The 17,897-nt window shown below is 40.3% G+C and overlaps 1 protein-coding gene and 1 long non-coding RNA gene across 2 annotated transcripts; both read left to right on the forward strand.

Annotated features, from left to right (window-relative positions):
- The first annotated feature begins 7,191 nt into the window (after positions 1 to 7,191).
- LOC149848862 (pentatricopeptide repeat-containing protein At2g13600-like) lies at positions 7,192 to 9,255 on the forward strand. The gene has a single exon (XM_090005455.1). It carries the CDS (start codon positions 7,192 to 7,194, stop codon positions 9,253 to 9,255), a length of 2,064 nt encoding a protein of 687 aa, XP_089861581.1.
- Positions 9,256 to 10,488: 1,233 nt separating this feature from the next.
- LOC149848863 (uncharacterized) lies at positions 10,489 to 10,903 on the forward strand. Its single transcript, XR_016433144.1, has 2 exons — positions 10,489 to 10,564; positions 10,666 to 10,903. It is a non-coding gene; the product is annotated as an uncharacterized LOC149848863 (long non-coding RNA).
- Positions 10,904 to 17,897: the final 6,994 nt, after the last annotated feature.

The raw sequence follows: 17,897 nt of genomic DNA on the forward strand, positions 1-17,897 counted from the left end.
TGCCTACGCCCCATGGGGGATTTGAACTACACACGGACACCCCCATGCACTCCCAGTGCTGCCCGTGCGATATATGGGGTGCCTATGCCAAACTGCTGCAACATGTGCCAAACAGCTCAAACAGGAGGTCCCCTATATAGGTGTTTTAGGAGCCAGGCCCCTGCCAGCAAGAGGAACCCGAATAACACTTGGGGAACCATAAATTTCTCAACTTCGGAATTCTTCAAATCCGCCTTCACCCACGTGTTCCCCATAGTCCATTTACACGGTGAATCTTCGATCTTGGCCCCAAACAACTTCAAATGCTCATTGGATTATCGCCTCAAAGATTGTGCACGCAACTGTGCCCACACTGCGCACATTGCTGCACATGCCAAGCTCTGACCATGCTCACCGCAACTGCGTGCCCACCGCATGATGTGCTTCGCACGCCACATGCACAACGCATGACAATGGTCTGTGCAACACACGACACCACTGTTATGCATGTGCACCAAACTCTGCACACATGGGCAAGGCCTGTTTGCCACGGGGTTGGCCCGACTGCCTCATGCACGCCGCAACCAACCAATCCATCACTCTTGGGGCACTTCCACCGCACTTCACACACATCCATGCATCTGTTGCCGCATCTGCACTGCACCACTCTAGCACACGACACCATCTGTGGCATGCACGTGCCTCTTATGAATGTGCACTGCACCTTGTCAGTGCACATGTCACACACTCCTTCCACTGTCTAGTGCCAAGCTCAGGCACATGACGCAATCAGTGACATGCACACACGTTTTTCAGCACCTGCATTGCACCAACCCGTGCACACGCCACACCCCTTTGCACAGCCCAGTGTCAAGCTCAGGCACACGGCACTATCAGTGGCATGCACACGTCTCTTCAACCCCATGCACCGCACCCAGTCCCATACCTATGGCACGTTGCAAGGCTCTCCGAGGTTTTGGGTGCAACATCCTCCCCCACTCAAGCCATCGTCGTCCTCGACGATATCTTTGCTTAACATCTATGGAGTTCCCTTCGACAACGCAATTCATCCAGATGATGTGCACCTTCTCATTCAGTTCCTTTTCTCTTTTCATAATCACGGGACCCCAGCGTAGTCCCCATTCTCAAGCGGATCTCCATGCCCGCACAGCATCTTGCTGTCTCAGCACCTTACACGTGTGCCCTCATTGCTCATTCGATGGCTCGGTCACTTCAGGTCATGCCTCTTTGGCCATACCTGGTCTGCACACCACCAGTCATCCTGACTGTGGTCCGTGGAGAGTGTGCCGGCACACACGAGCAACAATCAAGGCACTCCATATCGTGTTGCCTTCAACACAGAGTAACAGTCGAGCTTCTCCTCGCACTGCCCTCACCACACAAGGCACCCTTGAATCCAAAGGTGTGCCTACACTTTGGCTTCAACCCGCAGTTACTGCAGCTTTCGAACACACTAAGTCCCATACCTTAGCATGTCTCTAGAAACTCCAACAACGGTCCACCGCATTCCTCAGCGACCTTCTGCCGCGCATAAGCCCTGATTTATAGGGCACCTTCTTGGTGATTGTTGAGCTCGCAATAAGCAACCACTGCCCTTTCAGTGTCGCATCGACCCAAAGGATTCATTCCTTTTTAAACACACATTTTGTACGCCACTGTGCCTCGCAAAGCTTTCGAGGCATGAAGGAAAACAACGATCTTTCTTGCCCACACAGAAACTGCACATTGTTGTTCTGAGCTGACTATATAGTTGGCCTTCCACATAGCCAATCCCACTCCAACAAACCAGCCTTCATGTTAACTCCACCATGAAGCATCACAATCCGACTTCGGTGCTCCGAACATGCTTTGGCAACATGAAGAGAAACCCGGCCAAAGGCTCTCCAACACATCAACCACTTAGGCACTCGTATGCTCTGCTTTGATACCAGTTGTCACGGGCTAACTTTCCAAGGCCAATTTTTTCGCATTTCAAGCCAAGGAAGCCCCGTGCGGCACTAGGCCTCACGACCTAGTCAGCCTCACAGCATGTGTTTTCCACACGTAACTTTCTTACCCAGCGGAACGTCAACTTAACAAGCTCTTCTTTTCAAGAGATCCTTCCGAACATGGTCCATCGTGCATCTGATAGCCACTTACGTGCATAGCCGTCCCATACCGGCTAGCACCTTCAACCACCAAGCCAAACGTGCCTTACCACTCCCACAAGCAAGCGCACGTTGACAAGGGCTGAAACGTGCCTTCGCAGCACTACCGACTTAACCAACATCCAACACGGGTCATGGGAGCATAACGCATCCCAAAGCCTTTACCGATGCATGTCATGCCTCCAACCATCATTGCAAGCCACCTTTCCTCAAGCCCAACCATCCGAGCCAACAACGCACGGATGCCTTAGCCTCGCGTGCCATGGAGCAGATAGCAGCCCCATGGGCACGCCCCCAACATAACCTCACCATAGAAGGGACAAGATCTTTCGACTCCCAGTCCGCAGACCAGTTGATGATTATCTGCCATAGCGAACAACACCACCCAAACTCGTTCGCCGGCGTTGTGCACTCTCTTGCACAACCCCATGCCACTTGGCATGGTTGGGACCGCATCGCCGCACCAAGGGCCGCCTGCCTACGCACCCAAGGTCTTTGCCTACGCCCCATGGGGGATTTGAACTACACACGGACACCCCCATGCACTCCCAGTGCTGCCCGTGCGATATAGGGGGTGCCTATGCCAAACTGCTGCAACATGTGCCAAACAGCTCAAATAGGAGGTCCCCTATATAGGTGTTTTAGGAGCCAGGCCCCTGCCAGCAAGAGGAACCCGAATAACACTTGGGGAACCATAAATTTCTCAACTTCGAAATTCTTCAAATCCGCCTTCACCCACGTGTTCCCCATAGTCCATTTACACGGTGAATTTTCGATCTTGGCCCCAAACAACTTCAAATGCTCATTGGATTATCGCCTCAAAGATTGTGCACGCAACTGTGTCCACACTGCGCACATTGCTGCACATGCCAAGCTCTGACCATGCTCACCGCAACTGCGTGCCCACCGCATGATGTGCTTCGCACGCCACATGCACAACGCATGACAATGGTCTGTGCAACACACGACACCACTGTTATGCATGTGCACCAAACTCTGCATACATGGGCAAGGCCTGTTTGCCATGGGGTTGGCCCGACTGCCTCATGCACGCCGCAACCAACCAATCCATCACTCTTGGGGCACTTCCACCGCACTTCACACACATCCATGCATCTGTTGCCGCATCTGCACTGCACCACACCAGGCACATGCCACACTCCTTGCACAGCCCTGTGCCCCACTCCAGCACACGACACCATCTGTGGCATGCACGTGCCTCTTATGAATGTGCACTGCACCTTGCCAGTGCACATGTCACACACTCCTTCCACTGTCTAGTGCCAAGCTCAGGCACATGACGCAATCAGTGACATGCACACATGTTTTTCAGCACCTACATTGCACCAACCCGTGCACACGCCACACCCCTTTGTACAGTCCAGTGCCAAGCTCAGGCACACGGCACTATCAGTGGCATGCACACGTCTCTTCAACCCCATGCACCGCACCCAGTCCCATACCTATGGCACGTTGCAAGGCTCTCCGAGGTTTTGGGTGCAACAATTAGACTATTACTTTTTTTTCAGACATTTGGTTGTTATCTTTCATTGTTTTTGTTACAATGACCTAAAATATGGTTTTGATATTGCATTTGCAAGCAATTTCTAACTGTACATTTCTTTGCAATCTTCGTTTAAGTTGCCATGACTAATACATATTCATACTTAGTCTACTTCTTATCTAAATTAAAGTCAATGATGGAATGGATGTGAGTCCATTAAACAGGCCCAAATTATTTATTAGTTGTTTATTTCAAATGCACATGTTTAGTGGATTAAGTTGTCACATCTAAATGAAAACTTTAGAGCTCGCATAGTCACCATCATGACAATAGCTAATTAATCTTGAATCTTGAAATAATAAAACTTTTGTTAACTATAACCAAATTGGCTTTCCGTTCAAATGAAAATGCATGTAGTTTGGGTTCGGATATTTATGGAGTTAGCTATTGAGGAACCAAGTGAACCTAGTTGCGCTTAGACCTTGCATAGTCACCATCATGGCAATAGCTAATTGATTTCGATTATTGAAATAGTAAGACTTTTGTCAACTATAATCATATTGGTTTTTAAGTCAATTGAAAATGCATTTAGTTTTGGTTCAAATACTTATCAGGTCAGCTATTGAGGAATGAAATGGACCCAGTTGAGTTATTAGTGGGTCGAGTACTTGTTGGGTTGATTGGTTTATTGCAATTTAAGCTTTATATTATTTTTTTTAAATACCCAACAATGAGTTTCATGGTTAGTATTTTGTTTTTTTGTTGGGGAGGTCATGGGTTCAAGTGTCATTGCAGTTAACCCTTCTAAAGTAAGGGCAAACTAGTAATTTTATTTCATCAGTTACAAGGGTAAAATGATAACTTCAAAATATGAGTTAGGTTAACCCAAGATCAATCCAAAGTTATTGGGGGTAATTTGATTGAACCAAGAAAAAACTTTGGTGGGCATTTGCAAACTGAGAAAAGTTTGGTGTGAGCATCAATTTGGCTGAAACGTTTGGGAGGTATTTGAAAATTTCTCAAAAAATTAAAAGCAAGATGAGGTGCTTATGAATGGAAGGCAATAACAGCCTGACCAGCTGAACACTTATCATAATTACAGAAAATTAATTATTCATAAACTGGAAGTCAAGCTGAACCAAGTGGCTTGCTTATCCAGATTTTGGTTTCTACTTAAACTATTGGATGCTAATTTGGTTTAATCCTTTCTATATTCCAATCCAAATTTAAGACGGCCATATCTGATTGTTTGGATTTGATAATTGATCCAATTAGTTTTGGATACTTATTGAGGTAAGGACCATTCAAAGCCGACCATATCTTTATGCTAAGTCCAGGTAAAGCAGGCCCTACGAAAAATGCGACCAAATTTTTTTTGTTTCAGCTGGATCAATCCACTTAAATTTCAAGTCCAAGTCCTAACATAGATCTATTTGGATCTAACCTTTTACTGCTTTGCCGGCATGGATGTGTGTCCACAGTCAAGAAGGCCCTGTGCATAGTAACTTAACCCAGACCTATTCTAAGACATGTGGGAAGATGAAAAGCATGATTTCTGCTAGCATAGCCCACGGGTCTATATTTTGAGACCCGAACCCTTCCCAGTATGAGCCAGGCCAAGCCTACCCACCTTACACTAAAGGGCCAGTGAGCCGCAAACCAAACAGTTTGCAAACTACTTGAGTTTGGCTATATATGAGGTTGTTAATCTGCAAAACAAGTTGAGCTCAAACTGCCCCAAGGGGGTTGGAGTAGCGAGGTGGGGGCATTGGCTGCTTGACGGGCAGTAAAGGTTCGATTCTCATTAGTGTCGCCCTTCTGCACAAGCCAATGGGTAGCATAGGCCCCAGAAACAGAAGTCCTAGCCTTGGAGTTTTACAGTACTGGCACCACTATGTATGGTACGCTGAGCCAGAGCGGACAGGCTTTCGTGCCGGTGCGGTTTCTTCGGGTTATAAATTCAAAAAAAGTAGAGATCAAACTTAAAAAATCAAGCTCATCCGGCCAAACTCAAACTCCTAGCAGGGTTCATCAAGAGCTTAGTAAGTGTGGAAGCATGTGCATAGTTTAATCATAAGGATGTAAATGGCTTAGATTCAGGTCATGCATCCAACCAAATAAATGGATTCACTACCAAAATCGGATCCAATTAATTATCTAATCATAGATCACTGTTCACTAACCAAGCTGATGAAGCATATCAGGTTTACCAAGTGATCCAAGTCTGTTTGTCCTCTGGCAAGAAGCGGGTCAGGCTTGGGAAAACCTGACCGCTTGACAGACCCAGCTTAGTATATGGCACTGTGCCAGCGTTATATATATATATATATATATATATATATATATATATATATATATATATATAACAAATCCAATAGTATTTGATCTTACCGGACCCAATTCAGACTTGTACAAAGTTTAAAAGACCTGCCCACAAGGGCTCTGCTCATTTAGCATGGGTAACTTGTGAATGTCATCAAGGACGTTACAAGTTCAAAACCACAGGTAGTATTTCTTGTGGCAAGGTCGAAACTGGGTGTACTTTTCAGTGAGCAGGGAGGACCTCAAGGGTTTTACCAACCGACGGCCAGCTAATGTGGGGTGGGCAATTTTTGGAGGGGGGGAGGAGACTTGGATGGAGATGATAAAAAAGGACATGAATGCTTTGAACCTCACCAAGGACATGGCATTGGATAGAAATGATTGGAGGAGAAGGATTCATGTGGAGGACCCAGAATGATTTTCTTTTTTGGTTTATATCGCCGACCCCAATTGTTTTGAGATGAAGGTGTTGTTGTTGTTGTTGTTGCGGGGGAGAAGGGTTCCTTTGGGTATAAAAAAAAAAAGAAAGTTTAACACTTACTGATCCAAATCAAATCTGCCCCTTACAAGATCCAAAACTTCAAAAACTGCACATAAAATGACCCAACCAGGTCTTGTCCGTGTCAAAATCTGCTTGTTTTTGGATCTTTAAGGTCCCACCATTTGCCTAACCGGATCTGGTAAGGGTTAGCATACCAAGTCCAAGGATCCACCTAACCAGATTTGGGTCAATTGGATATCCGGTCCAAAGCTGGAACATTGCCATCCCAAATTTCACCGGAGAGTACACTCTTTGGTGTTTATTCTCCATCCCTCTTCTCTCTCTACCCCATGTACCGGCGATCTCAGAGACCCCTCCCTCTCCGAGGGCCTCATTACTCCTCAGTGAGGGTCTCAAGCCTGCCCTAAACCGTAAGGTACCCCAAAATCCCACCTCAATGAACGGAAGCCCGCGTCCAGAAACCCATGAGGGCACCCAGCCATTCAATTCTGGCCATCACCAACGTATTGAAATCTCATTGCAGACAATCACATTCTTTATCAAAAACCCGTTTTTGTCGACGCCCATCAAGCCCCAAGTTCATTAACTCGCTGATTCATCAAGGGAAGATCAAGGAATCAATTGATTCGTTGGTTTTGCTTCGTCATCGAGGAACTTTTGTTGATCCCGATTCGTTCGCTCTAATCTTTCGATCTTGTGCCGATTCGAAATCGATAATGGAAGGAAGACGGCTCCACGCCCACATGTTGGTCACCGGGTTTAGGCAAGATGTCTTCGTTTTCAATCACTTGATGAATATGTATGGAAAATGTGGCGATTTGAAGGGTGCACACTTTGTTTTCAGGGAGTTGGATATGAGAAATTTGCATTCTTGGAATACCCTTCTTGGTTGTTACTGCAAGGCTGGGTTTATTTGGGATGCACGCCAAATGTTCGACGAAATGCCTCAGAGGGACTCTGTGTCTTGGAACACTATGATTGCTGGGTATGATCAATGGGGACCATGGGAGGAGGCATTGGCGCTCTTTGTTCAGATGAGGCGTTCGGATGCAAAGGTTGATCATTTTACTGTTTCTACTGTGGCTAGTGCGTGCACCAACGTCGGCTTTTTGGACATGGGGATGGGGCTGCACTCGGGTGCCATTCAATTGGGGATGGAACTCGGTGTTTACGTGGGCAGTGCCCTTGTTGAACTTTATGCAAAGTGTGGTGATGTAGATGATGCTAGGAAAGTTTTCGATGGGATGCCAACCAGAGAAATCTTTTCTTGGAATACTATTCTTGGTGGGTATTTCGACTCTGACAGGATTGAACAGGCACTTGCGTTTTTTAGCGAAATTCACGATAAAAATGTTGTTTCATGGACTACCACTATTGCAGGATGTGTCCGGCACAATTTAATTGAGGAAGCTTTTGGTTTTTTCAGACAAATGCGTTCTGATGGCATAGATCTGGATGAGGTAGTTTTAGTTGCCACTATAAATTCTTGCTCATGTGCGTATGGTTTAGATGAAGGTTTGAAATTGCATGCTTTGGTAATAAAGTATGGCTTTGAACGAAATGACATTATTCGGAGTGCACTTGTGGACATGTACGTGAAGTGTGGGAACTTCAGAGATTCGAGTTATCTTGTTAAAAGTATGCCTTTGGTCGATGATTTTACTTGGAGTGTGTTAATTTCTGAATATGCTAAGCATGGGTATATAGGCCAGGCGGAAGAGATATTTGGGAGTTTAAAAGAGAAGAACATCGCATCTTGGAATGCACTGCTTGCGGGGTATTGTGAACTACAAATGCATCAAGAGGCACTAGAGCTTTTCAGGAAAATGCAGATAATGGAATTTAAGGGTGATGAGTTTACGTTTGGAAGCCTTGTTAAGATTTTAGGTATTTTGGGTGTGAGTTATGGTGAACAGGTTCATGTGCATACTATTAAAATGGGGCTGGATTCTTCCGTCTTTGTGAGCAGTGCTCTTATTGATATGTATACACAATTCTTTGACTTTGAATCTGGAAGGTTGGCATTTGGTGCAATTTATGAGCCAAACATTGTAGCTTGGAATTCACTGATTTCTGGATATGCACAGAGTGAGCAAGGTCAGGAGGCTATAGAAAATTTTACGCTCATGAGGATGTCAGGAATAAAACCTGATGATGTTTCTTTCTCTTCTGTTCTTAATGCATGCACTAGCTTATTCGTAGTGACTGTTGGAATGAAGTATCATGGGCTTGCTTATAAATCTGGATTTGGGGCTGATGTTGTGGTTGGAACTGCTGTTGTAGACATGTATGCTAAATGTGGGAATATGGGGAATGCATGTAATGCTTTTAAAGAATTGTCGTGTCCTAATGTTATCTCTTGGACAGCAATTGTTGGGGGTTTTGTTAAATGCGGAATATGGGACATGGCACAAGTGGTGTTTGATATGATGCCAATCCGGAATGTTGTCTCTTGGAATGTGATGATTTCGGGGCATGCCCAACTTGGATCTGGACGGGAGGCGCTAAGGCTTTTTGTGGAAATGAAAAGATCAGCTGTATTACCAGATCAAATAACTTACATTAACGTATTGAGAGCTTGCTACAGCCTTATGATGGAAGAACAAGGAAAACAGGTTCATACCCATATTGTTAAGAGTGGTTACTGTACAAATGCAAATGTAAATAGTAGTATGATCAGTATGTATCAAAAGTTTGACAATTTTGCTGATATGCACAAGTTGACAGCTGAAACTTATGAACCAGATGCTGCTTCCTGGAACATGTCAAATGTGTCATAGGAAACTGTCAATGGGTTAAGAAATAATGAAGACCTCAATTTTTTATAAACTGGATCTTCAACTGCAGTAGCCTGAAATGCCCAACATGGAAAGTTGTGAGCATTGAAGGTGTGTGAGGTGGTGGTTAAAAATTCTGCGTGAAGAATTGTGTCATGGTTGCTAATAGGAGGATCAAGTGATCAACTAGCTAAATCAACCATGATGCTTTATCGGGATCACCTGATATCAATCTTGATGAGGCATGTATAGAAGTGGTCACTTCTGTTTTAGATCAAAGCATGCTCTGCTTCATTAGGATCCTTTCATCCAGGCAAAGATGCTTCAAGTCTTGACTGCCCAGTTCATGTGGTTGCATGAGTGGATACTATTTTATTTCTGGATGTAAAGGATGGAAAGATGTTGATGGAGGCATGTTGTGGCTACAAGTAAGGCTACTTTCTTTAGTCTCTGTTTAAATGAGTTTAACCTCTGATTTGAAATTCTGAGTATGGATATTCAGTAAACCATTTTCTTGGTGACAAGTAGCTGTCAGGGAGGTGTGTTTGGATAGGTTGATGTTTGCTGTGAGCAGTTTAATGCTGCAATGCAGAATCATATCCAGCTCATCATCCATAATCGGTGCTACCTCTTTTAGTAATGTGGTGAATTTACACCCAAAGTTGTCAGGTGTTCCTTGAAATGGAATTGATGGCCTTAGAAGGGTTTTTAGCACCAGGCAAAACTATGAGATTTTGACTCTCTGATGCCTGATGTTGGAAGCCTATCCACAGAGAGATTGTATCTGTGCCTTAAGCCCATTACAGGACACCTGACAAGGGCGAGTTGGAATATATGAATGCATTCACTAAACCAGATCCGTTTCCAGGTAAAAGCTGGCTGGCTGGAAGGATTGAAACTTTATAAGAAATAATGAGAAGTGAAGACTAGGCTAGGACGTGGCTCTGTGTGTGAAGCCCATTACAGGGACACTTGACAAGGACTAGTTGGAATTTCTGAATCCATGCATGTAGATCGATATCCAGGTAAGGGTGACAGGCTGGAACAACGATTTTATAATAGATAATGAAAAGTGAAACACCTAGGCAGTGCATCAGTTCTTTGCTAAATAACTTATATTCTACTCAGTGGGCAAAATCATCTGGAGGGTAGGAAGCATAGATTTGAGCCTGTCATTTGCTAATGGCTTAACATTGATTTCTCTATCTTTGGCTTAATATTTGTGGTACTTCTCAGGGCTGAAATTAAGGAACATTTCTGAGATGCTGAGCTTTACCTAACTTCAGAATTCTTTTCACAGATGAAAGCCCATGTGAGTTTGGCTAAGAACTCTGCTACACGAACTTTCTATGCATCATTCTTTTTCTCTTCTGCTCTGGTGCTAATGTTCTTTCTGTTTCTTTCCATGTCAAGGTATAGGCTGCATGTTCACCAGGTTATCAGCAGAATGATTGGAGTTTGTTGCAGGTGCAGTGTTCTTGCTGTAGAAAAGAAATTGTTGTTCAGGAGCATGTGATTGGTGTTATGTTTTTACTGATCTCCTGGTATATCAAGTTCATCATTTCATTTGAATTCGTGTAATTGGTGTACATAATAGACTGAAAAATCTAGCCTACAGTGCAAAGTAAAAGGTCTAGTACTGCATTTCATCTCATTGTTTGTAGATATGTTCTAGTCAAATGCTTGAAGTCTGCTACCAAGTAGCAGTCATAGTTGTGTTCATCTGAAATTTAAATGTTGTCCAGGTTACTGTTACCTGGTTGAACGAGTTCTCCTCCCAACGCACCAGCATCTATGATCTACCACAGGTTCAGCATCTTCAAACAAGTCTTAAATAAACAGTATATTGACTTGAAACCTCATTTTATGTTAACTAAGCACATACAGGAGACTACCAAGTTGGATTATCATTATGCAGTAGGATATCTGTTAAATACTCGCTTCTCACCTTTCAGTGCATTGCTTCTCTTACCATTATGCTTGGTTGAACTTAGTGGGCCACTTGAGTTAATCCACCAAATGAAGCATGCTCCCATACCCACTGAATTAGTACCTATGTTTTGAAAAAATTGTCAAGTGGCATGGATTGAGTATGATTACATTTGTTTAGGATAGGCATGGGATATGGTCCAGTTGGTTCTGATCTTGTTCTTGCACAGTTACAGTTGTGAGCGGCCAAATTAACTGGTGTTCCACATATAAGCATATATGCGCTCATGAGCCTTTGACATATTGGCAGCATTGCACGTGGTTCTTTGGAGAAACATATTTTGAAATTCCCACACCGAATTCATTGGCCTAGAACCCCAGGAAGTACACCTAGCTTCTGCCTCATGGCAAGGGATGCACACCTGTAGATTTCAAGCTTTTGATGTCTCGTCAACTTGGACTGCAAGAGAGATGAGAAATACTGGTACACTGCTGCTACCACTAAATCATTTTACTGATGTGAAGAATGCACCAACAATGCGGCCAGTGAAAGACACGTTGGTAATCAAGGCTATGTTTGGGAACATGGAAATCACAGTCTTGATGTTGTGTTGTGGTTTCCACTGTAGTCTTTGGATGTTTGGGAGCCATCGTGTTGCCAAAATTATGAATTGGGGCTGGAGTTGGCAACACAACTCCATCCCTAACACAAGAACACGACTCTCCTGGAGAAGTAGTTGTTCACAAGGATAGAATGTGGCCACAACATCGCTCCCATGCATCTCTCCTGTGATTTTGGCACACAGGTTCTTCTTTCTCCTCTTTTTACTCTTCTTCTTCTCTTCCTCCCTAACTGGTAGATTCTTCTTCGTTCTCTCTTTTTTCCTGGCTTGCAATTTGTCATGTCTTTTTTTCATCTATTTGGGTGTACAAGAATAGTTTTGGGAGATTGATTGATAGGGCTGCTGATGATGCAGTGGGTAAAGGAGAATCAGAAGTTGGAGAGTGGGGGTTTGAAGTCATCTTTTTTTTTCATGCATTTGTTAAAATGGTTTTGTAGGGAACAGTTTTTTTATTGAAAATCCTTTTTATTGGAGACAACATTCTCTTTTTTTTTAGTTTTTAGAAAATTATGCAACTCTTGAAATTGATATACATTTCTGAGGCATAATTTTTCTCTTTTTCATCTTTTTGATCCCACTTTTTTCACTAACTTTTCTAAAAAAATTAGTTGGGAAAATATATGGTGGTTCTATACCATGATACCTTACTACACTCTTGTCTGCATCTAGCTACCAAATGGTAAATCTAACCGTGTAGATGTGTTTAGCATGATTTATTTAGTATATTAGAAGGTTTTATCATGTTTAATTCCCCTTATGCATGATCCAATGGTTAGATTTTGCTTTTAGAGCATAGAACTATGTAAATCAAGTGTGTACCACAGTAATCTATAGAGGTACAGTACCACCATAGAAGCACCTTTTTTAGTTATATGAATGTTGTGCACAATCCTTTTTAGGGATGGACGAGATGAAATTGGAAATTTGGTGTTATTTTGAGTAGTCAAAAACACGACAATTGAATTTTCAAAAATCAAGAGTTGTTTGGGAGCCAACATCAATTCATGAAAATGTCAAAACCACTTGAAATCCACAATGAGCTCCCAAATCTCTTGTGGAATTAGAAATGCCATGAATCCTTGCTTCTTTTTTAGGCAACACATTGGAACCATGTTTCCATCCCAACACAAGGCTCCCAAACATAGCGTAAGTACTGGCAAAAAAACATTGTGCCAGTATCGGTGATGTTCAAAAGTTTCCCTTACCAGATGACTGGAACCCTTGTAGATGCTATGTATAATTTGGAACAGAAGATTAAATGTGAACTATCATTTGGATCTGCAAAATATGCTGCTTCATCTGTGAAGGAAAGGGAGCATCATTGTTTCATCTTGTTCATCAAATCTAGGCGAATCGACTGTTCCAGCTGTGCCTGTATGGTGCATGCAGTGGGGAACCGTGTGCTATGAAAAGCCGTCACCTCTTTATGAATTAAAGTCTCAACTTCATCAAACTTAATATTAGGAGATATCATAATAATTTCCGCTTGTCTGGTAGGAGCAGCTAGTGCTGTCACCTTGTGTTGGACGTTGCCGGTTCAAAACCCAATAGGGGTCTGCCGAACCCCAGCTTGCCTTTTAAAAAAAAGAGATCATAATTTTCTTGGTATTCAGATTAACCTGTTGCTTTACTTGGTCACTAAGGATGTGACTAGGAGTCTTTCATATTAATGACTTTCTAGTTAGCCTAAATTTTCTTGTTATTAAAAAGGTAAACTGGCGACATCTACTTTATACTTTCAAAACAATGTGGGACCAAAAATTCTGTAACCAGCCGTTGGATCCTCTGGATTTTTTAAATTTGAGGTTGTTTGGATGGTATATGCACCATTTTGATCATTTCATCGAAAGAAGTTTTCAAAATGTCCACAAGGGAGCTGCCTTCTTGGTTAGGGGCAACCATGATTCAACACCAAACATGAGATAATCACGGTTGGAAACCCACAGGGTTTGTTCCTTGCCATAAGGTTGAAGTTGGATTTACTCTCAGGTCTTTAAGGGTTTTAACAATTGAACGCTTGCCATAGTGTGGATTATGATAAGGGGTTTCCCTTAGTCTAGCCAAAACAATAAAATAGTAGTTTTAAAAATTGTAGAGTTTGGTGGTCATTTAGAACAAAAATGAAAACAAAAAAACAGAAAATGACCTTACTGTTTTTATAAAATGGCACTATTTCAGAAATGCCTTACAGTTAGTCAAAATCCTCTTCATGCCCAAAATTTTGATTTTCAACTTTTTTAGGATATTTTTACCATAGATATGTACCTAATGAAATTCACATAAAGTATTTACAGACATGCTAACTTAAATCCCAACATATGAGGTTTTCATATAAAATGCATAGATTTTTTGAAATTCACAAGCCTGGTGCAAACCTTTAAAAATTTGAACCTCCTTTAATTAAAAACTTTCATAAGGTACAAATGCATGCATGCAAGGGTAAATATGTGTTGCAAATGTATTTAATGTCATATTTTTTTATTGCAAGTTTGCGTTGCACATTTACGGGCTTCGCGTAGATACCATGTGAACCTCTTTTTAACTTAAAAATATTTGCATAAAGTTTAGACATATGTTCGCAAATGTGTTTAATATTTACAAATATGTGTTATAAATGTCCTTACCTTTGCATATTTTCTAATTGCAGGTTAATGTCACACATTTGTAGATATCACGATCTTTGCGCAGATACCATATAAATCTCGTTTAACTAAAAACTTACATAAAGTTTGTATATACATTCGCAAATATGCGTATGACATTTTCAAATATGTATTGTGAATGTCCTTATGTTCACATATTTTTTTATTAAAGGTTTGCGTCACACATTTGAGGATGTTACAACCTTCACGCAGATACCATGTGAATCTTCTTCAACTAAAAATTTGCATAAAATCTTTGCATACATCTGCAAATGTATGTTTGACATTTGCAAATATGTATTATGTCTTTAACTTCACATGTTTTTTTATTACATGTTCACATCATACATTTGCAAACGCCATGACCTTCGCATAAATACCATGTGAACCTTCTTTAAAGAAAAACTTGCATAAAATCTAAACATATGTTCACAAATGTATGAAGGGAAGCTACTGTTAATATTATATGTGAGTTTGATATTCGCAAGCATTATATGGAGAACTCTTATTAATGCAAAGAGAATCTATTTAATATGCAAATCTCTTAAAGTTATTTTGTGAATGTCCTTACCTTCGCATATTTTCTTATTTTATTTTGTGTTATACATTTGTAGTCTTCTTGATGTTTGCGTAGATGACTCACAAACATCCTTCGTATATACATAAGTTCTAGCCTCAGTTGCATACTTAATAAATATTCACATATGTAACATGTGAAGTGAGGTTTGCAAATGTTTTTATGACCTTTGTGTGAATCTCCTGACCCTTGCATGTAATGCTTGTGAACTTTCATATGTGCATTAAATATATCTCTTGATATGTATAAAAGCTCTATTTCACATTTGAGGACCCTTTCAGCATAACATTAGGGGGGGGGGGGGGGGGGGGGTGTTCTATGGTCTTCAACCTATTTTTCTCGACAACTTATAAGGTGTCATTGTTTTTGCTCCATCTTCATCGTGTGATGGCACATCATTGACGAGTTTTCTAATATCGGGTATATCATCGACGATGAGATTTTTTGGTATGTTCAAGTTTCGCTCTTTGTAACGGTTGAATCAATTATTTTGTTAAACATCAGGATATTCATTTATTTTGCCTTCTCACTTGGATGTAGCGGGAGAGCGCTCAAATTTTGCCTTCACTTGTTTGGACGTACACATGTATAGAAAGCTCAAAATTTGCCTTTTCATTTCCTTGGACGAAGAGAGAGAACAATCTATACAATCATAGTATTTCAACCAAATTTTGTACATACCATTTTCCATCAGAAGTATATAATAATTTCATATTTTCTGTGCACATGAATATATTTTTTAAATGAAATTTTCTATGCAGATAAGTACATCATTCAAACATAATTTTTTTTGCAAATGTATACATCATGCAAGCTGAAATTTCTGTGCATGTATATATATCATTCAAACTGAATTTTCTGTGCATGTATATACCGTGTTCAAACTAATTTTTTTATTCATGTATATACATCATTCAAATTCATTTTTCTATGCACATATGCACAACATCGAATCTGAAATTTTTTCGCATGTTATACATCATTCAAACTGAAATTTTTGTGCATGTATATACCTCATTCAAACTAGATTTTTTGTACATGTATATACATCATTTAATTTGAATTTTTTGTGCACGTATGCACAACATTATTCACAAATTTTTGTGAACATATGTACCACATCAAAACTTAAATTTCTAATCATATGAGTATTTTATTAACACATATTTTTATGTGTACATAAGCACTTCAAAAAAATCATATTTCATGTGCACACAAACTTATGCACAAACACTTTATGTGCACATAAATCCAATGTCCAGGCATAATTTTAAACTTGTATAACCTAATTGCAACACATCCATATAAATTTCAGATTTAAGAAAAACTCAAATCTAACAACAATATAAATTCAGATTTACATGGAATATCATTTCAATACATAAATAAATTTTAGATTTGAGAAGAAACTCAAATCTAACAATAATATAAATTCAGATTTACATGAAACACCATTCCAACATAATTATGATTTTTAATTTGCATGAAATATCAATTCATCATGCATATATATTCTATATTTGGGAAAAACCCAAATTCAACATGTATCTAAATTCAGATTTACATAAAACATCAATCCAATATATATATATATATATATATATATATATATATATATATATATATATATATATATTCTAACTTTGCATGAACTATGAACACAACACATATAAATTCATATTTGAATAGAAACATGATTCTAATATATGTATGAATTCAGATTAGCATACAAACATGATTCTAATACATATATAAATTCAGATTTGCATAGAAACATGATTTTAATAAATGTATAAATTTAGATTTACATAAAAACATGATTCTAATACATGTATAAATTTAGATTTACACAAAAACATAAATTTTACATGCATACAATTTTCAGATTTGAGAAAAACCCAAATTCGACATACTTCTAAATTTAGATTTGCATACCCTAAGGTTAGAGTGCTCTCTATCTTTACCGAATTTGTAGAAATGAAATTCTCCAAAAGTGTTTGAATAGAAAATCCCTAAAAAATATTGGAATAGAGAATCCTAAAAAAAATCATTGGAATCTAGAGCTCCACCAAAATCATTGGAGATGGAGAATCCTTCAAACATTGGAATATGACTCCTTGCTAAGAACCTCTTTCAAACGGACTGAACCTCCCCCAAAATTGTAAATAGAGAGTTTCTTCAAACACATTAATGGAGCTCCTTCAGAAATCGATAATGGAGCTCTCTCTCAAAATATCAATGGCGCCTTCTCAAAATTGTGAAAGAGAGAGATAAGGATGTTAAAAGAGAAACAATGGGAGATGAAATGAGATGAGAGAAGATAGGAGAGGTGAGGGTTAGAAATAGGGTTAGGGTTAGGGTTAGGCATGAAAGAGAGAGAGCAAAGAGAGTGAAATGAGTGAATGAGAGGGAGTGAGGGTGACAGTTACAGATGGGAGAGGGAAAAGCTTCATTCCCCTTTTATTTTGAGTTGCCTTAATTGTGGTCCCCACATTCCACTATCTCTACTAAGTCCCTCTCACTTGGATCTTTTTTTCAAGTGAGTTAAAACCCATATCCCATTGGTGCATCCCCCACTTGGGTCTCCACTTGGTCCAAATACCCTAATTACACCCAATTTAATTCTAAATGGGTATTCAAATCCAAATTGAATTTAAATACAAAATAAATACCAATTAAAATTTAAATATAAATTGAAATTACAAACCATATTTGAGACCAAATTTTCTTTTTATTTATTTAATAATTTTCATAGAAAATTCTTGGGTATTATAGGTAAGGAGTAGAAATAGGTCTTTTTGTTCGGTTCTTTCTTTGATTGATATCTTCTTATTTTGTTGTTTTTTAATTTGCTTGAAAATTTGTTAGGTTTTC

Source organism: Nuphar pumila, chromosome 1, assembly GCF_984573655.1.
Source record: "Nuphar pumila chromosome 1, dmNupPumi1.hap1.1, whole genome shotgun sequence".
NCBI lineage: Eukaryota > Viridiplantae > Streptophyta > Magnoliopsida > Nymphaeales > Nymphaeaceae > Nuphar > Nuphar pumila.

Coding starts and splice junctions, on each gene's coding strand:
- LOC149848862 (XM_090005455.1), top strand. CDS start 7,192: ATGGAAGGAAGACGGCTCCACGCCCACATGTTGGTCACCGGGTTTAGG.